Source organism: Coturnix japonica, chromosome Z, assembly GCF_054131305.1.
Source record: "Coturnix japonica strain WE chromosome Z, WE-NBRP24, whole genome shotgun sequence".
In the NCBI taxonomy this organism is placed as follows: domain Eukaryota; kingdom Metazoa; phylum Chordata; class Aves; order Galliformes; family Phasianidae; genus Coturnix; species Coturnix japonica.
In genome coordinates, this window is record NC_140702.1 from 3,732,678 (window position 1) to 3,754,821 (window position 22,144).

The 22,144-nt window shown below is 47.5% G+C and overlaps 1 protein-coding gene and 2 long non-coding RNA genes across 3 annotated transcripts in view; 1 reads left to right on the plus strand and 2 right to left on the minus strand.

Annotated features, from left to right (window-relative positions):
- Positions 1-1,286, minus strand: part of LOC146753558 (uncharacterized) — a 29,962-nt gene extending 28,676 nt beyond the window's left edge. Inside the window, exon 1 of the mRNA XM_085529251.1 lies at positions 180-1,286. Coding sequence (XP_085385377.1) covers positions 180-911 — 732 coding nt within the window. The 5' untranslated portion in view covers positions 912-1,286. The remainder of the gene's footprint in view (positions 1-179) is intronic.
- Positions 1-22,144, plus strand: part of LOC146753557 (uncharacterized) — a 127,201-nt gene that overhangs the window by 50,778 nt on the left and 54,279 nt on the right. The window lies entirely within an intron of this gene.
- On the minus strand, positions 3,663-9,939 carry LOC146753559 (uncharacterized). The gene is made up of 3 exons (XR_014940037.1): positions 9,797-9,939; positions 5,292-5,430; positions 3,663-4,263 (listed from the first exon to the last, which is right to left on the minus strand). It is a non-coding gene; the product is annotated as an uncharacterized LOC146753559 (long non-coding RNA).

Genomic DNA, 22,144 nt, shown 5'->3' on the forward strand with positions numbered 1-22,144 from the left:
ATAACAGAATGGTCTGTGTAGGAAGGGGCCTTCAAGACTCTCCCGTTCCAAGCCCATGCCAAGGGCAGGGACAGCTTCCACTAGCTCACGTTGCCCAGAGGTGCCTCCAGTGGTGTCCGCGGAGCCTCCCCTCCCTCCCCAGGCTGAACAATCCCCACTCTCTCAGTGTGTCATCTCACCTGGACGTGAGCGTCCTTCATGGCCGGTCGACTGGAGCCCTGCTCTGCACAGTGGCGGCGCAGAGCTCCTTCTCCGTCCTGGGAGCAGGACATTCCGTTGCGGAGCTCGTCTTCCAAGCTGCCCACGACGTACTGGTTGAAGAGCCTCCTCTCCAGCTCCAGCTGCTGCTGGAGGTGGCGGCTGCAGGCGGGCTGCTCCCCATCCGTCTCCCAGCGCAGCTTGCTGAGGACGTCCTGCAGCTGGGCATGGGCCGCCTCGCTGCGGCTGGGGGGGTTCCTCAGCACCTTGGCCAGCTGCTGCTGCAGCTCCCGAGCCTGGCGCAGGGCTGCATCGCACTCCCGCTGCAGCAGCTCCTTTGTGGCGCGCAGCTCGGCCTCCTTCCAGCGCAGCAGCTGCCGGGTCACCGTCGCCCGCTGCCGCTGCTCCCACTCCTTCAGCTGCTGCTCTTCCTGGGCCTGCTGCTTCTCCCAGGCACAATGCAGTTGGTCGGCCAGCAGCTGCCGCTCCCGCTCTGCCGCCTCCTGCAGCTCACATCTCTCGGCAGCCCAGCGGCGCTGCAGCTCCTGGCAGTGGAGCCGCTCGCCCTCCAGCTGGGCCTGCAGCACCTCCAGCTCCCAGCTCTTCTCCTCCTGCTGCGCAGCGCAGGCTGCGGGCTGTGCCGGGCCCCGGCGGGGAGAGGGCCGGCTGCACTTGCCTTGTCCCCGTCCCGCACTGCCTCGCAGCACGGCCATGGCAAGATCTGAAGCTGAAGAGACCTTCGGCCTCCAAAAGCTCTGGCCAAAGGCCACCAACAATCGCTCTGCTCTCACTCGTGGGGTCTGCAAGGACAGCTGCCCCTGACCCCGTAGCGCCCACTGCCTCTCGTCCCTGTCGCAAGGGTGTGCAGACAGTGAATGCCTTGGGTGTGCTGCGCCAGCACCTTCTGTGCTGTGTGCTGGCCCAGCTCATAGTGGAGGGCGGGGCAGTGGCCTTCAGCTATTGGACAGTGAGGCCTTCTGGCCCAGCTCATAGTGGAGGGCGGGGCAGTGGCCTTCTGTGCTAGATTCTGCTCATAGATTCCACGTGTGAGAGGTAGATGTGTTTTTGCGGCGGAATTTGTCAGTATTATCAAGCTCATCTGGAGTTATATGTTCAGTGGTGCCACGCTTATTTGGAATTGTTTTAATTATTTTTTAAAGAAACTAAGGAGTATTTAAAAACCAAACAGATGGAAACACACACAAAGATGAAAGGAAACAAACAACAACAACAACAAATCCTTCCCTCCCCAACCAATCCAGACTCCGATCTTTCACTGGAATCACTTGATAAGCATTAACCCTTGGCAGCTGGCTTTGCCGTAATTGCTTCCCAGAGCTTGGCCTGCGTGCTTCTTAACAATATTATCTCTGGGTGGCTGTGGGTGGTGATGTCAGTCCTGAGATCGGTTCAACTTCACACTGGGGTTAACACAGTTTGTACAGGTCGTCCTGGCTCACCAGCACTCCCTGCACTGTGGTACCATTCCTTTTGACACCTTCATTCCTTGCTTTTATCCACCTGATGATGACTGACGTGTAACTATCCATGGTATCTCCAACTTCCTAACAAACTGGGATTTGAATCAAGGGACCTATCTGCTATCAGTTAGATGTGGTCACAGAAGAAACCCATCATAAAGCCCTTTGCAACGTGATGTAGTGTCATGGAGTCATTGATTGTAACACCAGTCCAGAAGGCCCATTGGGAACACGGTTGTTGGAAAGTGTCTAAGTTTTGATGAGAGATGTGAATGTGCTGGGGTCACCCTCTTGTAATTTATATGGTGGGGTGCCCTACGCACTCTGTTCTCTGAAATTTCTATAGACTATATCAATACCTGAACTGGCCAAATCAGTCTTTATCCTGAACCATTTGGATTGCCTTCGAGATGCTCAAATGGAAAATTCTATTTGTATTTAGCCTTGGAGCAATGTTCAGAGTTGTAGCGTGGTATAGTGATAGTGCTGCCCAAATCGAGTGTTCAGCTCAGTTCAGAGCTGACTGCTGGACCGAGAATCTCTACGATATTAGAGAACATATTTGCTCTATAAATTGTCCTGGCAAAACATAAAGTCATCTTTGAAAACACCACCTGGCAAGTCCACATGTTGTCAAACTGGACTAGACATGCTTTTGAAGAATTAAACTCACAAGTGCAACAAGCATTGCAAATGGCACTGCAACAACACTTAGTGCTTGATATGTTAAAACTTAACAGAGTGCATGTGGCATGCAAAGTGTAATCAAAGGGTAATGTATTTCTGTTCGTAATGCTACAGCCTTCCTAGAAGAAGCTTGAAGACAAGAGATCATAGAGCAAACATCTGAACTGTTCCACTCGGACCATCCTCTGACATTCTGGATGCTTCTCCTAACCAGGATTTCCTGCATATTGCACTTTAAAAAGCACTATGTTCTGGGAATGAACACTGACGTCACTCGACACCATGTGCAGCGGATGGGTGATCACCGTGTGAGCTGTGGAGGCTGCTGTGCAGGGCTGGGGATGGCACCTCCCCCATCTTAACTTAGAGGCCAGATGGGGATTGATTGGGAAATAAATTCCAAACTCACATTAAAATAAGTTTTGTATTGGCTCTGGTGTTCCGAACAATGTATATCTGGCAGTAACCTCCACCTGTGGTGCAGCAGTTTGGGCAGTGATGTTGGCAGTGTTTGGCAGATGCTGCTAGTGAGCTGTGTCTGCAGGGGCAGCACGAGTGCCACTCTGCTCTGCTCCCAGATTTATAAAAACGATGGAACTCAGGTTGGAACAGATGGAAGAATTCACTGGGTCTGACGTCTTCTGCAGATCTGCAGTCGGTTCATGGAGCTGAAACAATTCATCTCCTCATTGCTCCTGAAAAAGATTTTGCATAAAACAGTTGATATGTGATCACTGAAAATTGGAGAGTTACAGCAACACAGGAAAGAATTTACAGAAAATGGCTTATTTTATGAGGAAAAACTTGCATTACTTCAGGAGTTTGGTGTAATTCTGTCTCCCGGCAGAAAGTTCCCAAGGTACAGACAGAAAAATCTTGGCAAAAATCATCAGGTACTGCACTTTCACTTGACTAAGTGCTATTGAGACATTGTATAGTGGAATCTGCAGGAAAGGTTGTGAGGGGATTTCCCCAAGGAGAAGTGAGATTTCAGGAACGGGACACACTCAGAAAACCCAGAATGATATTGAGGCAAATGTAAAAACGGCTGCTACAAAGCCAGTGATAACAAGAAAGAATTCACTTCCAGGAGTTTTTCAGAGCCCAGTTAAAAAGATTCACGGCACTGGCTGTAGGATCCTCTTTATTTCAAACAATCTGGATTTCTGAGCTAATTTTAGTTTACTTCCAATGAGAGCTGTGATTCAAACCAAGGTATTTCACAAGAAAACACCACTTTCCCAGAGTTCAGATTTGTTCCTAAGAAATCCCAACAAATCCCGGAGCTCTGGAAATAAGGAACTATAAGGGAAACAATGGCTGAGCTCGTATGTCTGCTTTGGGAAACCAAACAATCCCATTAAGTAACGCCCCCATGAAAGCCAGCAGCACTCTTCCACTGACGCAGTAAAGATCCCTGTTGCATACTGGTGATGGATTGGCTGCAATGGAAACCTCTTTTCTAAAGGTTAACAATCCCCCCAAAGCCTGGACTGCCTCATGGCTGTAACTCGTTATCTATCTGGAAAATGTCAGGTTGGCCGGTGTCCATTGTCACATGCAGCATTAAGTGTCCCGAGGTCTTTACCAAGGAAAATGTTTGTCACAGACAGGTAACTGCCAGCAAAGAACGTCCAGCATTGTCTGCACTGGAGCAAGCAAACAGCAAAGCAGAGCTTTTGACAAAGGACAAAGAGAAAAGTTCCCATGTGTACTGATCTCTACAAGAACCAACAGAATAATGGCAAGAAGGGATTACCTTATATCAGAGAGGTGTTGCAGTACAACAGGAGCTTCTCTGTATTTTGAATGTCCAGCCTGCAGTAACAAAGCAAGGTGGCACAGCGATGGAAAAAGGACTCGTTACTGCAGGCTGCCAGGACGGGCTGCAAGGGACCTGCAAAAGAAAAGGGTTTTTAAATGGCTGCACAGATGTTGGGGCAGAACAAATAAACTGGTGACTGATGGCTTTTCAGGGCTTTATATGCAACCGGAATAACTGGGTTGGTTCTGGGCACATGGTGCACAACTCAGGTAGAACTAGGAATGGCGTGGCATTGACTGCACCTACAAACCACCGAGTGCCGTCCTCCTGAAGTGGAGTACATCTCATCAAGCATTATACGACACACTGAAGGCAACAGTATTTGTGGGCACCTGCTAGATGACACTGTCAGGTGAACAAACTGACCAACAGCAAATGCCTTCAGTGCAGAAGTGGCACCGTGTGAAGAGGCAGCAGCCCGTGCAGCCTCTGTCTGCAGCGTGTGCACCAAAAAGCCATCCTGAACACAGTCCTGCCTGTCAGTAAGACCCCAGAGATAGAGTCAGCAACTAAAGAGACCAAGTGACAGAAAGCATACTATGGATTTACAGTCCAGCTCGTGTCTAGCAGTTTGAGGCATGTTTTGTCAGAGCAGCCCAATGCTTTGGTCCATTAGTGCTTCAGAACAGAAGCAGACAGCAACTTGTCTATAGGCAACTGATTCTACCAAAGAGAAAAGCACTGCAGAAAGTCTTATCTCCAGCTGCTGAGAAATCAATTCCCAGTCCTACCTCCATTCAATTAAGCATGACTCCTCCTTCTCCAAGGAGGATCCTCTATGAGGAGCAACATGGCAAAACGTGACCCTCTCACGTTACTCCACTATCCTTCAAACCAAGGCATCTAGCATCTCAAGCTTGGATTCTGGCAGGCAACAGGTTAGGAGGCAGTGGGTTCTTTCCTCACCAATCAGATCTTACAGCCGCACTGACCTTCCTATTTAGCAAAGCCAGACCCAAATCTCTCTTGTGCAATATTATGGCTGGTTTTGAAACTTGCAGCACATCCCTGTAATGGGGGCCGTGTGTTTCCCACATAGCTGGATTTGGGCTTTGGCATGAAAATTTGCAGTTGCTTTCTTTGGAACAGCAACAACCTACCTGTTAAGGGAGCTTGATGAAGATTTTCCACTCTCTGAGTACGATCTGACACAGCATCTGTTCCACAGCTTTTAGCAGGCCACTGGTGAGATGATACACTCACATTGGAGTTATTACATTTCATTTCTCAAATTTCATTCTGTTAAAGACAGTGTTTCAATTAAGAGAATGTACAGGTATTCCATAGGTACTTGAAGGAAATCTAAGCAATGATCCCTACAGTCTCGCTGTATAAAACTCCGCTGAGAGTCTGAAAAAAAATTCAGGAGTTAACTGCTGGAATAATTCAAGATCTGCCCACGCTGTACAGAACACTGAGTCTGTTCTTTTGCACTTTACTTGGAGAATGTTCCATCCTATAACTTCTGCTCTCAATTGTAACACATGATTTTTTATAAAAAGAAAGATAACAAGTCAGCTCTTCAGTGTGCACATTGATGAAACTTGGTGAAATACAACTTTAAGAAAAGGTAATTTGAAAACTTCAATATTCTTATCAGAATCTCTGCTATTAGTTACCGTTCCAATGTTCTGATCTGATGATGATTCTCTCAGAGCTGTTTTGTCACTCCCCCCCTCAAATGCACTTCAAGTGCTTTAGGAGCATCACTGGAATTTTGAATAAACTCGATATATCTTAGCAAAGCTGCTACAGCTGCACAACTGAAGTACTTTGGAAAAAAAAGAAATCTTTAATGAACGCTGAACAGTGTTATTTAATTATAATCCAGGTAATTAAATTAATTAAACCAAGGAAATCACCTTCCAGTCAGTCAGCTCTCACCAGGGAAATTGCTTCCCTGCCAAGCAGATGCAACCAACACAAGCTGCTACATCACTCTAGGGCCCCACTGAGTCTTCCCAAGGGGTCTCCAAAGGCTTCCCTGTTGACTTCTGGGAACCTGGGAACACTCACATGGAAGCCAGTGCCCCCTAATGTGCCCCAGACGTTTCTCAGGGCCCCACAATTAGCTCTACAGACATCCAGACATGCCCCAGAGCAAGTATGTGTGCTGTAGGGAGCCCAAGAGACATTCCAGAGCACCCTAGTACTCCTCAGTGCACTCATGGATGCTTCACCTGTCTCTAAATATGCCCTACTGGACTTTGTTTTCTCTTCTGGAGCTTTCCTTAGTTCTCAGCTTTGCTTTCTCATGCCATTTATTTCGCTCCACAGCTTTTGCTCGCAATATTCTCTCTTGCATTCCCACCTTCCAACAGAATCACAGAATTGTAGGGGTTGGAAGGGACCTCTAGTGATCATTGAGTCCAACCCCCCTGCCATGGCAGGTTCCCTACACCACGTTGCACAGGTAGGTGTTCAGGCGGGTCTTGAATATCTCCAGAGAAGGAGACTCCACCACCTCCCTGGGCAGCCTGTTCCAGTGCTCCGTCACCCTCACCGTAAAGAGGTTCTTGCACACATTTGTGCGGAACTTCCTATGCAGAAGTTTCAGCCCATTACCCCTAGTCCTGTCCCCACGCACTACTGAAAAGAGACCAGCCGTGCCACTATGGCCCCCACACCTCAGGTATTTATAAACCTGGATCAAATCCCCTCTCAGCACCGCCAACGACAACCCTCTGCACTCTGCCAGTCAGACAGTTCACGACCCACTTCACTGTCCACTCATCTATCCCATGCTTCCTCAGCTTTGTTATAAGGATGTCATGGGGGACAATATCAAAAGCCTTTCTTAAATCAAGGTAGACTACATCTGCCACTCTCCCCCTATCCACCCAGCCAGTGACATCTTCATAAAAGGCCACCAGGTTGGTCAAGCACGACCTCCCCTTGGTGAACCCATGCTGAGTACTCCTGATAACCTGCTTTACTCCCAGTTCTCTGGAGATGGCAACCAGCACAAGCTGTTCCATCACCTTCCCTGGGATAAAGGTGAGGCTGACTGGCCTATAGTTACCTGGGTCCTCCTTCTTGCCATTTTTTAAAGACCGGAGTGACACTGGTCATCCTCCAGTCTTCAGACACCTCCCCAGTTTCCAAGGCCTCTGAATGACTACAGAGAGCGGCTCAGCAATGACCTCCACCAGCTCTCTCAGCACCCGTGGATGCACCCCATCAGGTCCCATGGATTTATGGAACTTAATGTTTCCTAGGCACTCACGGACCACCTCTTCCCTGACTAAAGGGAAATCTCCCATTCCCCAGACTCTCTCATTAACCTCCAGGTTCTGGGATTCCTCAGGGAATGCCTTTTCACTAAAGACAGAAGCAAAGAAAGCATACAGTATTTCCGCCTTCTCAGCATCCTCTGTTACCAGAACCCGTTCCTCTGTTACCGACCCCTCCAACCCCCCCTTGTTTTTTGTTTATTAGCAAACTATTAACATACTACAAAATAATAGCACTAATTACATAAGTAACATCATCATGCCAGCATCCCGACCACCTGCTTTAGAGATTTCTCCTTCATTTTGTGTAACACTTCAAACACTGCAAAGAAACAAAGCAAGTGCAGAAACAGGACGCCACTTCCCTCAGGATTTTACAGTCTCACTCATGTCTGACAGATGGAGGCCCTGACAACAAGAGCTGTGTCTGTCCATAACAAGGACTCACCTCTGCAGGTGCAGGGGCAGCTCTCAGAGAAGCCTTCTTCATTTCTGCTTTCTTCTCTTTTTGTCTTTTGACTGGGAGCTGGTGTCAATCTGCCTGAGGGAAGGGAGGCCCCTTCAGAGGGATCTAGATAAGCTGGATCAACCTCACTGGGCTGAGGTGAATGGGATGAGGTTCAGTGAGGCCAAATGCCAGGTCCTGCACTTTGGCCACAATAACCCCATGCAGCGCTATAGGCTTGGGGCTGAGTGGCTGCAGGACTGTGCAGAGGAAATGGACCTGGGGCTGTTGGTCGATGCTCAGCTGAACATGAGCCAACAGTGTGCCCAGGTGGCCAAGAAGGCCAACGGCATCCTGGCCTGTATAAGAAATAGTGTGGCCAGCAGGAGCAGAGAGGTAATCATCCCCTTGGACTCAACACTGGGGAGGCTGCGCCTCAAGTCTTATGTTCAGTTTTGGGTTCCTCGCTACAAGAAAGTCATTGAGGCACTGGAACTTGTATGTGGAAGTCTGTCCCTTGAGCAGCTCCCATTCATCATCAGCTCCCATTCTGAACCCCACTGTGCAAAACAGCAAAACTTCTACTGCAAATGGCTGCAGTCACCAAAGCTCAGCCCACGATCCAGGTATCAGCCTTCTCCCTTCTGTTTTCCATCTTAGCCCATAGTTTTGCTTCCAGAAATGGAACTCCTCTTTAACAGCCAAAACACAAACTAATACATCACTTTCACTGCTCCTTCCTGCACCCCCAAATTAATGGTTACCTGACATCCCCTACAGCACAGCACCTGCTCACAAGTATCATTCAAACTCTATTCTTTCATACTTCTTGATAGAGGACAGTAAAAACTCCCTTCTGCATGGCGGTAAGGACAGTCTGTCCCCATCACATCCCTCTGTGTGCTGAAAGCTGCCATTGGATCTCTTGCAGCCTGCTGGCTGCTGCTCACTAACACAGGGAACTGCACCACACTGATTCTAAAGAGAGAAAGGAAGAAACTCTGGTGGGAATGGGCACCCAAGGATTGCAGAGATGCTGCAGATTGTGACAGAGATGGAATATCACAGTGCTGGGACATGATTGATCACTAAGGAAAACACTTGGAAGCACATTCAATCTGCAGAAGCTGAAATAACTTGGCACAGTCAGCTTTCCTATGGCTCAGCTTGAGGAGGCGGGTGCTCTCAGACATCTGCTCAGGGGCTTCAGCTGAGACACTTGCACAATGCTGGGATCATTCTGATGGAAACTATGTCTTCAGATATCATGGTTAAATCCATCCAAAATGATCAAGCAGAGCCTTAGCTCTTGAGCAGCACTTCTTCCCCACCTTTCACTACTCCAAGCAGCTCCAACAAACTTCTCAGAAGAAATCCAGGCCAGCACAGACCTGGAAGACCAGAACCAAGTGCAGCTGGTGGGACGGCAGTGCCCACTCCTTGCTTCCACCCTGCTCCAGCAGGTTAAGGAGTCTGAGCCTCACTGGCCTTTGACAGCTCAAGACTTTCAGCACCTCATGCCAACATTTCTCACTAAGATACACCTCAGGCATTGAATTCTCTTCTCACTACCTCCTCCCAGTCCTTCCCTAGGAACAGAAACCATTCAGATTCTACAGCAAACTACAGCATCTGCCCTGCAAGAGCACACTGAACCACCTGCAACAATGAAACATGGTTTTGGAGAGTGGGTTTGAAAACACACCTTTAGACAGCTGTCTCCCTGTAGACAAAAGGAAACCAAGCAGCAAAAGAAGAGTCCAGCCTGAAACATGCCCATGCTACTAGCCCAGGTTTTTCACAGTCAATGCAGAATCCATCCTGCTCTTGAGGTAACAAATGACCAGTGGGTCTCCCCTTGCTCCACCCCTTCTCCTTCAAAGCCAGAAAAAGAAAGAAAAAACAAGCAGAAGAAACCCAGACGTACCTTTCCACACACAGAGCAGAAAGTGGAACAGCAGTTGTCTCCTTCCTGACACATGGTGGGGAGCATCCCAGAGGAAGCCCAAGTTCTTTGCTTCTCTCCACAGGGACTTCAAGCACTCTTGGCAAGAGCTGCTTTGGTTCTTTCTTCAACTGCTTCCATCACCAGAATCTCCTTTGGAAAAGGAACCCTACAGAAAGAATCAGCAAATGAAAAAGAATGAGCAATAACCACTTTCCCAGCTTTCTTCTGACATGCAATTTAGACTCTCAACTCTGGCAAGGTCTTAAAATCAGCTGGTTACAAGAACTGTCCCACAATATATCCAGCTTCTGTACAGCTGCCGTTATTTCTGACAGCGAGTGTAATCACAGAATCATAGAATGGCCCGGGTTGGAAGGGACCTCAAGGATCATGAAGATCAATCACCTCCCTGTCCCTGCTGGCCATCCCCTCTTCTGATGGAGCCCAGGGGACCATTTGCTCTCTGAGCTGCAAGAGCACGCTGATGGCTCACGTTCTGTTTTTCATCCACCAGGACCCCCAGGTCCTTCTCTGTGGGGCTTCTCTTAAGGACTGCTCCTCCCAGGCTGTAGAAATGCCTGGGATTCCTCCAGCCCAAGTGCAAAACCTTGCACTTTGCTGTGTTCTACCTCATTAGATTCACCTAGGCCAACCTCTCGGTTGAGCTCCCTCTGAATGGCATCCCTTCCTTCCACTGCATCAGCCGCACCACTCAGCAAACAGCAGAGGGTGCACTCCATTGCATCATTGGTGTCACTGATAACCATGTAAAAAAGCACTGGTCCCAAGACAGACTCCTGCATGACACCACTTGTTATCAGCCTTCACCTGGACATCGAACCATGAATCACCACCCTCTGTCTGTGGCCTTTCAACCAATCCCTTATCCACCAGGTGGTCCACCTGTCAAATCCACATCCCTCCAGTTTAGAGATAAGGATGTGGTGGAGGGCCATGTCAAAGATCTTGCTCAAGTTCATGTCAATGACATCAGTTTCCTTCCTTTTGTCCACAAATGCTGACACTCCATCATAGAAGGCCACCAGATTGGTTAGGCATGGCCTTCCCCTGCTAAAGCCACGCTGGCTGTCTTGGATCACATGCTCATTCCTTATGAGATCAAGCATGTCTTTGAGGCAGATCTGTTCTTCACCCTCTTCATTACAGTTACACATTTGAATCAAATAATTGGTGTTGCTGTCACAAAGAAAACCTCTTTGTCTTCTACTCCTGCTGCACTTCTGTGCTTTCACCAGCAGCAAAGGGAGAGGCCACCTCCTAGATCCAAATTTTAAGAAACCAACACCCAATAGGTGTCATCTGAAGTAAAATAGCAGAGAAATTAAGATGACTCTTCTGCATCCAGCTTGGATCACTCCCTCACTCAGGCACTCCACCATCAGATCAAGGAGATGCTGCCTTCAGCTTAGAGAATGTATGGGAAATCACAGCCTGAACCTCTGATTAATCAGCTGAGGCAAGTGTTGGGTCAGCTGCGGGAGCACAGGTGAGAGTAATCTAGCTGTGCTCCCAGAAGGGGTGGACCTCGACTGCACCTCCTCTGAGACCTCATTTAAGGGCTGACCACCACTGAGGCAGCATCTCTTGGAGATTGCTCCCCAGTTGAGACTGCCTCAGCTTTCTGGTCAAGGCATCAACATTGGTGAGTTTTCCTTTGCTAACAACCTTTGACTATTTACCACCACCTTGGTTAACATCTTTTTATTAGCCACCCTTACAGAGACCATAAGGGTTTGGGCTTCCAAACTCTCAGCAAGCATTTGGATCAGCCAGCTTCCTGCTGGGGAGCCCCCTGCATCACTGCTGCCTCCTTTGGTACCGTACCCGCAGATGCTCCAGAGCTCATTAGCATGGGCTTCCTTCCTCCCCTCAGCAGCTGCTCCTGCACTCACCTTCATTCCTGCTCAGATACCGGCCACTTCCAGCACCAGCTGACCTGCAAGACACAGAAAGGAAAGGTGGGAGTCATGCAAATCCCCATGAAGCCCAAGGCTGCATCACCACCACGTATGGCAGCCTCGGAAGTCAGCTGCAACTACATCCTTTGTCAGAATGGAAACAGGAATCGTCAGTTAAGTGTGACCTCTGAACTCATTGCCACCATCAGAAACAGGCACTGAAATCGCTCACTTCACTGACTCTGGTACCTCCAAATTCTTTTACTTTTAGGAAAATGCGGACACGGAATTGAAGGACACTAGAAAAGTGACATCTACTTCCCCGTAGGTGGTTAAACTTGGAAGCAGGACTTGAGCAAGAAAAGCTTCTCAGCTCAGAATCACGGAATTATCAAGATTGGAAAAGACCTAGAAGATCATCTGGTCCAACCATTACCAATACTTCCCGGATAAATCATATTCCATACACCACATCCAAACGTTTCTTGAACACTCCCATGGTCGGTGACTCCACCACCTCCCTGGCAGTGCATTCCAATGCCTGACTACCCTTTCCGAGAAGTAATATTTCCTAATGTCCAGCCTGAATCTTCCCTGGCACAGCTTAAAACCATTCCCTCTAGTTCTATCACTGATTACTCGAGAGAAGAGGCCAAACCCCAGCTCACTACAACCTAACTTCAGGAAGTTACAGAGAGTTATAAGGTCTCTCCTGAGCCTCCTCTTCTACAGGCTGAACAATCCCAACACCTTCAGCTGCTCCTTGTAAGCTTTGTGCTCCAGACCCCTTACTACCTTCGTAGCTGAAGATGTTCCAGAACCGTAAGGTTTTCTTGCATGGAGGGGCCAAAAACTGAGTAGGTCAGACCTCCTTCTCTCCATCATTGCTGTCATGTGGAAGGGTGTCCTTGGAACTGCAGTGACTCATGCATCCTAACTGCACTCCATTGATGGAAGGACACCGTGCATCATTGCAACTTGCCGGTGGGTTCCTGAGTTGGCAAGGGCTCGATTCGCCTGGAAGAAGTAGACACACAGCAGTTAGTGTAAACTTTAACTATCCAAGAGGGCAAAGGCTTGGTGCTGCCGGTCAAGCAGGTTTTAAGCAGCTTGCGAGACTCATTTGAGAAAGACAGGAGTCAACCAAAGATGTCAGGCACGGGCTTGAACGCAGGAATACAGAAGGAGGTACAAGCCCACTGAAAGCATGAATTCTACCTGTGTAGCTGACAAGCAGTGTTTTGAAAGCTGGGTTTGCACCCTTACCTGCAGGACCAAGACTTCTGCTTCGGAGGGCTCCCTGGCACTGCTCTGCAGTTGGTGTTTGGCCACAGGGGATGGTCTGTGCAGGCAGAAGCAGGAACGCCAACTGCCAGCTGCTGACTCTGCCCTCTTACTGGGAGAACTCAGTCTGGAGAGAGAAAACAGAGCATGCTGTCAGTCATGGTGCAGGGTGAGTGATGAGCTGCACCGAGCCCTTGCCTATATTTGCCTGTTCCCGGCACTGCCTGCTTTCTGCTGAAACACAGCTTAGAAACACGCTCTGTTTCAAACAGCAGAGGATGCTTCCATTCCTACAGCTCAGCCCTCATGTCCTGCTGGCTACATTCCTCTCAACCATGTCAAGCAAGATGCGGAGCATGTATGTGAGCAAAGTCTCAGCAGCAGGAAAGGACAGGAGCCGGCAGGTGTAACTGCTTTCTGAGGAAACGGTGCTCACAAGTCATCACTGAATGCTCTCTTGTGGGTCAGCTTCGGAGAAGGTAAAAAGTCCTTCACAGAGCGCTCCATGGACAGACTGCTGTGTCTGCTGGGGGACCTGGTTAGGTCTCTGATTCTTACGTTAAAACCTCCTCGGCCTCAGCTCACTGCCATCTTTAATTTCTAGTGCCAGCAAGTCCAACCAACAGCTCTGCTTACAGGAGAAGCACAATTGGTTTCATGTGCGTGGCCCTGAAATCTGGAAAACCCCAATGTTTCCAGGTACAGCCAGCACAGACCAGGATAGACACCAGCGTGGCTCTCTGCATCTCATGAGTGCCTGCCAATCAGGAAGGAAATGCACCTTGTGTGGCTCCACTGAGCCCGTAGGACAACTGTTTTTTAGTTGAGTGCTTGGAGATACAATGGACAAAAAATAAACCAATAGAAATCACCTGAACAATGATGATAGCGGCTGGAAAGGGAATTCCTCTTTCTTTACCTTTCAGATGGAAAATCAATGATTGCGTCGAAGTTCCTCAGTACAGCTGCAGGCCCTTCCTCCACTTGTATCTTGCTGCTCCGTGTTGCAACAGGAGAGCTGCTCTGGCCTCTCCTCTCAGCCTGTGCCTCCTGCACGGTGAGCAGCTTTGTGGATGGAGGAGACACCAACACAGACTTGGGCCCTGCCAGAGAACTGTGCTCTGCAAGGGAAAACCACAGGTAAGACAGAGGATCAGAAAGCAGCAGCACAACCATCCCAGTTCTGCATTTCTCTCAGACTTGCTTATCTGAGACATTGGAAGAAGAGGACCTCAAAATAACCATGTGCTCAGATGTATGCTCGTGGCAAAGGACACAGCCACAATTAAGAGCAACTCACTATACTGAAACAGGCAAACAAAAACCCTAGAAAAACTAGGGGGCAGGGATCTCAGAAAGCTTTGCTGCAACATTTCAATCAAGCTTCACCTGCTTGCAAAAAATCTTAACAGCAGTGACCGTTTTCTCCATGTAAGGTTTAGGTTTGGACACACTAAGGATCCAGGAATGGGGCACCATATTCTAATCTAAGCCCAGAAGCCTGCTGTCTCCTCGAGAGTAATAGAATTTTCAAAGGTCTTGGCGAAGCCCTGGATTGGATGAAGCTGTCAGATCAAGATCAAGCTAATGGAGGAAGACACTCACCTGCTCACTCTCCCACGGCTGGTGTGGATTTGGAGCAGAAGATGACATCTGTGTGGCTGATGAGGTATTCCACAACATATGACTGTCTGCAGCTCCATGCAGGCAGCTTCATCACTGGCGCAGGAAGATTGGCTCTGCTGGGATCTGAAGAAAAGGCAGATCTTACAAGGCATTTCCCCAAGGTCATTTCCCCAAGTCTGAATTTCTGTAGCCAAAAACTGGGCTCTGGAGACTTCCGCAGTGGGCAAACAGCGATGCCACTGACAAAATTCTCCTGGATGATCAGGGACACAGCAGTCCCAGCTAAACAAGTGAGTAGAAACTGTCATCTAGAAATTGTGCACCTGGGGTTGGGGGAGAGCAGAACTAAGCATCGTGTTGAAACGGAAAAAGAAGTTTACCTTACTATGTGGACATGCAGAGAGAGATGGGGCTCTGCAGCCTGGAGAAGACTCCAAGGAGACCTTAGAGTGGCCTTCCAGTATCTGAAGAGGGCCTACAGGGAAGGCTGGGGAGGGACTTTTCATCCGGGCAGGTAGCAACAGAATGAGGGCAAATGGCTTTAAATGGGAAGAAGGTAGATTTGGATTGGATATTAGGAAGAAATTCTTTACTGTGGGTTTGGTGAGACACCAGAGCAGGTTGCCCAGCAAGGTTGTGAATGCCTCCTCCCTGGAAGCATTCAAAGCCAGGCTGGGTAGGACGTTCCAGCAACCTGGTCTACAGGGAGGTATCCCTGCCTATAGCTTGGGTGTGGGACTACGTCATCTTCAAGAACCCTTCCAATCCAAGCCATTCTATGCTTCTATTTTCATGAGGCTATTTTTGTTCTCTGATTTGTTGTGCTTCCTGAGTAGAATAATCTTGCCCAGAACTTGCCTAGAAGATGCAGTTAAACTTGCTGAAGCCCAATGCCACAGACTGCTGGACTTTAGCCCAGCTGAGAGTAAGGAAGGCCACAGAGCTTACTCTAACTGCAAGAGAAGGAAGTCAGAAAGAAGAAATGGACAGACTCTGCAAGCACTGACAGATCTTACAGCCCTGATGACTGGAGAAAAGAGATAACACCACCAAGAGATAACAAAAGGAATCCATCCAGAGCAGAAAAATCTCAAACCTCAATAGTACTATTGGTCTACGTGGCTGAGCGAGAGGTTGGGAACATGCAGCCAAAGGGACAGGATCAAAGGCCTCCCTGAAATCTAGAAAGATTACATCCTTTGCCTTCATACACTGAGTGGGTGGCCTTATCATAGAACAAGATTTGATGACCAAGACTGGTTGCACACATGCTCCCTCACCGATGTTTAGGCCACCAGACTGTTTACCCGGGCAGAGCTTCAGCACACAGAGGCATTTTGACCAGAACCTTGTGCTGAACTCTAAAACTTACCCCCAGGCTTCCTGACTCTGTGGTACTGGCACGTCCTGTTTGGGATCGAAATCTCAAGGGAATGTGCTTGCCACGAGCCTTCTTAGACTGAAGCAAGAGATAGGTTGCCACAACTGGTCGTAATTCCGCTAGAAAACAAGAGGATTTAGATCTCTTCAGAAACATTGTCAGAACAAAGAAAATTTCTGCATGTCTGCCATATTTTCCCCTTGATGTGCAACCTTCACGTCTGATCACATTAGGGTAGTTTCAGGCGTCAGATGATTCTTACAATATGTCTGAGATCAAGAAGCAGACTATTCTCGTTTCTGCTTGAAAGTCAGTGTATTGTACAATTGCTGGAAGTGAAAACTAAAGCTGGTGCCAGAATCTCTCTACTGAAGTGAATGGCAAAGCTCCTACTAATTCAGTTTGTACAGCATTTCAGCTGGACTCCCATTTCTGGGGGCAAGTTTCAGCCCAGCTCCAAGGAGCATCGACATTCAGCTGGATTTTCAGCAGCTTTTTGACTACTATGAGAACCGTGGGTACAATGCTTGACAGACTCAGTGTAGTATAAAAAGCTTGAATTACTTATCAGGCATTAGAAGTCCTTTGAGTTAAGACTGTGAAAATATCACAGACTTGAACTGAAGAACTTTTTCCCCTTGTAGGTCGATTGTTCTCTTTATTCCCTGTACCTAAAGAAAAGTAACAGTGACTCCACAAATGATCTCGCCTACATAAAACTTACATTTTACATCTAGTCTTGCTAAGGTTATATGGAAATCTTAACAATCCTTCAAATGCTACCACTTTCTATTTAATAGAAAGACAACTCAATTGCAAGAGACAACTTTCAGATTCAGGTTAAAGCCAGAGTACCCATCATGTTTTAAATCTCTTCTACACCTTGGAATGTTATTATTGACATTTATACAGCATCTCTAGCAGCACTCAGTTCAGCTTTTCCCATTTATTTTTTAAAGTTACTGGAATTAATTTCTTTCCTGAAGTATTTGTGAACTGTAATTCCCCAAATTTATTTGGTTGTCTTACCTGATGTGTTGATATTTTCCACCTATTAGTGAAATATTTCAAAGCAGTGAGTAAAGCCAGCATGTGACATCTGCTGTTCATCCATCAGTTTCTGTTTTGAGTCTGCCTGGACTTCCAGAGATTCATAAGGATTTCAGCATGGTAAAACATAGCTGAAAGGCTGAGAAACAAAATTAATGGAGAAAAAAGGAATAAATGTGAACTTCAGAAATGTAGTTATTAGGTAGACTACGATGTTCTGCAGTGGTACCTTGCCTCTGAAAGGTTTGAAATATTTCATGTTTGAGAATATGTGAGTGTTAGAGTCTGTTCATACAGTAAGGTTATTTACTGCAGGAGTGGGCTTAAATACAGAGAATTACTGACATACGTTTCTTACCTCTGATGTTAATGCTGATCTACTCTCTCTTCTCTTGTTGTGAAACACAGAAAGCTGTTACACAGTCTTCATCAAGGTGTCCCAGCTGCAAGAATAAGACCTATACTGAGGAAACAGCTTTCAAGTCATCTCACAGCCCAATCTCACCGTGGTAGTGTTCTGCTGTGCAGCAGTCAATAATTAGCCATGATTTCAGATTCTTTTTAAAATAGTTAGTGTTATGGCTACATATTACAAGGAGTAAACAGAAAGAGTCGTCCAACTTCAGCAACTAGTCCCTCTGTGGCAATAGGTCCTGAGTTCTGAATTCAAGCAGAAAAGCCTGTCAGCAGATGAGACCTTTTACTAGAGCAGAAGTGACGCTTCTCTCTCTTCTTGATTCCTAGTTCCATGGCGTGCACAGCATGCTGTGCTGCATGCACAGCACAGCTGTTCTGCAGAGCAACAGTGGCACCCAGTGACCAACAGCAGCCATTGTCTGCAAATACACAGCAACTTCCCAGGATCTGCAGCAACAATCTCCCCACACACTCCACTTCACACAGACACTATGACCCTGATTAGACTCGAGCAGCAGACTGAAAACAAGTCAGAGTTTTAGATTCCAGGATATTTGAGGTTCTATAATGTGTGAAATTCAGTTACACAACAGTGCCTAGGCAGCACTGATACCCTCTGGTATCCTCCTGTAGAGTGCCATCATATTGTCATCATCCAAAGGAAAAACCCACACAGCAGAGCATACAGCAGTACACCCATGCTCCAAATATCTGCCTGAAAAAGACAAGCTTACACACCTGAAGCACCTCAAATGGCTTCCTGACAGACCGGATTGTCTGCCCTTGCCAAAGTCCACATATAGCCCATGAAAAGCTGGCTCTTTCCCTCAGGAAAAAAAAACCTTATCATCCCAGAGAAAGCATATAACCCTCATTCAATTGCCCTTCCACTCAGCTTAGAGCACTACTAAAACCAGCATCTTCACCTTAGCTCATCACACTGCTGCAGTTCCTTTTACAAGGATTTCACTGGCAAAAATGAAATCAAAGCCGTCACAAGGGATTTAGCACAGTTACGTGCTACTGGCTACAAGAGCTGTCAGCACAGTCACCTGTCAGGCTTTGCTGCTGTTCTCTTTACGTAGAGGCACAACAAGGTTCAGACACTTCACAGTGCAATTCTCACTTGGACTGTAAAGAAAAAGGAGGCTTGAAAAGCAGCGTGTGGAAAACAAAGAAACAAGAATTAGAACAACAGTGGGGCCATGGCACTTGTAGGAATTGCTCCGCCTTTAACAGCAGAGCGATTCAAGAAGGATGAGGGCATTGCAAACCAGACCAGTTTGGACAGATTAACAACTGCAAGTAGTGGGTTCCAAAATTCCAGACATCTCTCAGTTTTTAGTACACTGTGCATTACAATGGAAACAAGTCTTCACCTACAACTTGGAAGCTAAAGACACGTCTGACAAAACAGACTGCACAAAAATGATGGATAATTAACAGAGCAAATTGCTCTTTCAAAAACTTAGTAATAGAAAGAGATCTCTGAAGCTGCTGTTCTGTAGAGCCCCAAAGCAGTCGCTTGAGGCAGTTCAGGATTAGCCAGAGACAAACCAGCCAGCTGTGTGAACTGAGACCAATTGCACTTTTCTAGTCTGTGGCCACTGACAGCTTCTGAGAGCTACCAAGCAATGCAACCTAGCAGAATTCAGAAGGGAAACCAAGAGAGCCTACCTGAGCTCCACTGCCTTTCAATGCTCTGTGCAGAGGGAAGGGAAAGAGGGGAAAACAAACACCGCTCTACATCCCTCTGAGCCAACAGACGCTTTGCCCTGGATTAGCTCTGGTGCTGCATAAGCTGGGCTTCCACAGCATGTGTTCAGGCGGTAATCAAGGCCTCCCTGGAATAACACAAAAAAGAGAGAGAAACGTTTGCTTTAACAGAGTTTATGTCTTCTGGTCATAACACTTCAGAAGCCTCAGAGGCTTCTTCTCCTGTGTATATTTTCATTCATCTTTGATTTTGCTTTCATTCAATGTGACCTCACTAAGCAAATATTGTCTAAGACCATGAGTATCACATGAATGTGCAGATCTCAAGCTGCTCACTTATCTAGTACCCTTGGCATGATGCTTTATTTTCCTCAGCTGATCAAACAGCCTGTTGGTCTAAATTACCTGTGAGAGGCTCTAAGTCTGGCCAGGAAAACTCATTTGATGACAAGTAACTCTTTTGGAATCAGTAAGTCAGACTTCCCATTCTTTCGTACCCATCTTACATGTTAATAAAGGCTTCTGGAAATCAGAACAATTCAGTTCAAGCATATGCAATCACAGGATCCGTACGTCACCTGCAAAAGTCATTTTATTCTATCCAACCCCATGCTCCTATTACAGAACCTTGCATAAGACAGGTGATATACCTACAAAATTAGCTACAGTTCAGACTTTGCAAAACTGGGACTCTATGTATAGAAAATAATCTACCTGTGCTTCTGAGCAATCTGTTAACCACTCTCACACAGTTCAGGCCATTCCAAACAAGATGCAATGACATGTCAGCCACAGAAACAGCTTGATTTTAGGGTGTTTGTTTGGACAAGCCCCTGTTGCATACGGTGGTCAAACATGCATTACTTGGGGGCACATTGTATTTGATTTAACACATCCTCTTACCTTTGGCTTTGCACAGAGTCCAAAGTCTATCAGCTTCAAATTGTCAGTCAGCAGATTATCCCGGTGGATGAGAAAGCAGTCAGGAATGATTTCCACCCAAATGCCCAAGGAAACATCTTTTCTCTTCTCTTATTTCCTGCTGTGGACAGTGGTTCCCAGTCTACTCAAAGCTCGCTCGCTCTCGCTGTCTCAGAGATCTTCACTGACTGCTGGCAAGTTCCCATCTTCCAATATCCCAGGTGGGAAATACTAGCTTGTATCTGTTGGAAAGGACCTGGGGACTAGGAGGACAAGTGGTGAGTCTTCAGAACTGCTCATATCAGGGGCCTTTTCATTGTTGACAGTGGCCCAGGGGGCATCTCTCACCACAAAGCCCTTGGATGGGGCCTTGGACTCTTCATGGGAGGAGGGCTTCATATACACTTGCATTGCCTCATTGTCCACCACATCTGCAAGATATTCTTTTTCCAAGTTCAGGATGTGATCAATAGCTTCTTCCACATTCTCAGGGAGTCCTGTCACAGTCACGCAGTTGGGGTCAGGAGCTCCGCTCTGGGGAAAACGAATATCCACCTTGAACTCGTCCATGATTTTGCGGATGGCTTTGCGTGGGTTATGATGAACTCCACAATATCTGTCTGTGTCTGCAGCTCCACGCAGGCAGCTTCATTGCTGGCGCAGGCAGAAGGGCTCTGCTGGGATCTGAAGAAAAGGCAGATCTTACAAGTCATTTCCCCAAGATCATTTCCCCAAGTCTGAATTTCTGTAGCCAAAAACTGTCAAGCTGGGCACTGGAGACTTCCGCAGTGGGCAAACAGCGATGCCACTGACAAAATTATCCTGGATGATCAGGGACACAGCAGTCCCAGCTAAACAAGTGAGTAGAAACTGTCATCTAGAAATTGTGCCCCTGGGGTTGGGGGAGAGCAGAACTAAGCATCGTGTTGAAACGGAAAAAGAAGTTTACCTTAAGAGGTTTGGAGCCCACACAATTGCTAAGTTCTTAGCGTCCATGCTGGTGACGGAGCAGTTCCTGGCCAGAGATGCAAGGTGCCTCATTAAATACTGCAGAGTCCTGGAAAACAAGAGAGGCACCAAAAAGGAAGCCGTGCTGCAGTGCACAAAACAAACCTCACTTCCTGCTGGTTGTTGTCATTGCTACCATCCCTGAATATGAAGTACATAAAACATTCCCAGTGCCACCACGCTGCAGCACCAAGCCCTGCAAAGCACAGCCGCAGCCATCGGCTGCACCAACCGTGCTCTCGTGCCAAGGAACTGACCCAATCAATTGACCCAATGCAGCCTTCAGCCGCTGCAGCGTGCACAGGCATGAGGTTGCAGGTGTGAGACAACACCTGGAATCGCATCATCGCCCTCTGAAAGGCAGCAGGGCTGAGCTCAGCAGATCGAGTGCAGCACTGACCTGTAGTGAGGAGCGGGCAGCTGCTGGATGGCATCCTTCATTCTGTGCACCCGCTCCTCCTCTGCAGCACCAGCAGTGTCCTGGAAAAAGGCAGGAAGGGATTTAGACACCAGTCAGGCTGGAGAGCTGCCACAGGTTTGGGAAATGTGGGGACAGCGCGCTGGTGGTCAGCACCGAGGCAGACTCGATGCCTTCCAAGAAGCATCAGTGGAACACAGCAACACGCAGCCTGTGCCATCAAGGCCAAGCAGTGCAAGCTCTGGGGGGCTTTACAGCCTGATTGCGCAGTGCAGCTTCTTACAGCAGCCATTTGTCTTCAATTTGCTGTTAACCCCATTCTCGCTTATAAAGCCAAGTGTACTTTCACCATTTGTGGAAACAGGTCTTATATTAGGAAGATTATTAGAAATGTCATCCCAAATATTTGTTTTTAAACAGTGTCTCAGGGAATACTCAGGACTTCTCTCTACATTCCTACTAATCCCATCCTCATTTTCTTCCATTTCCTCTGCGTTTGATAGATGTACTTTTGTATCATCTGTGTAATTAGTGCAGCCTTCTTCATCTGGTATTCTCCAGGTATTTTCCACACTCGCATTTAAGTT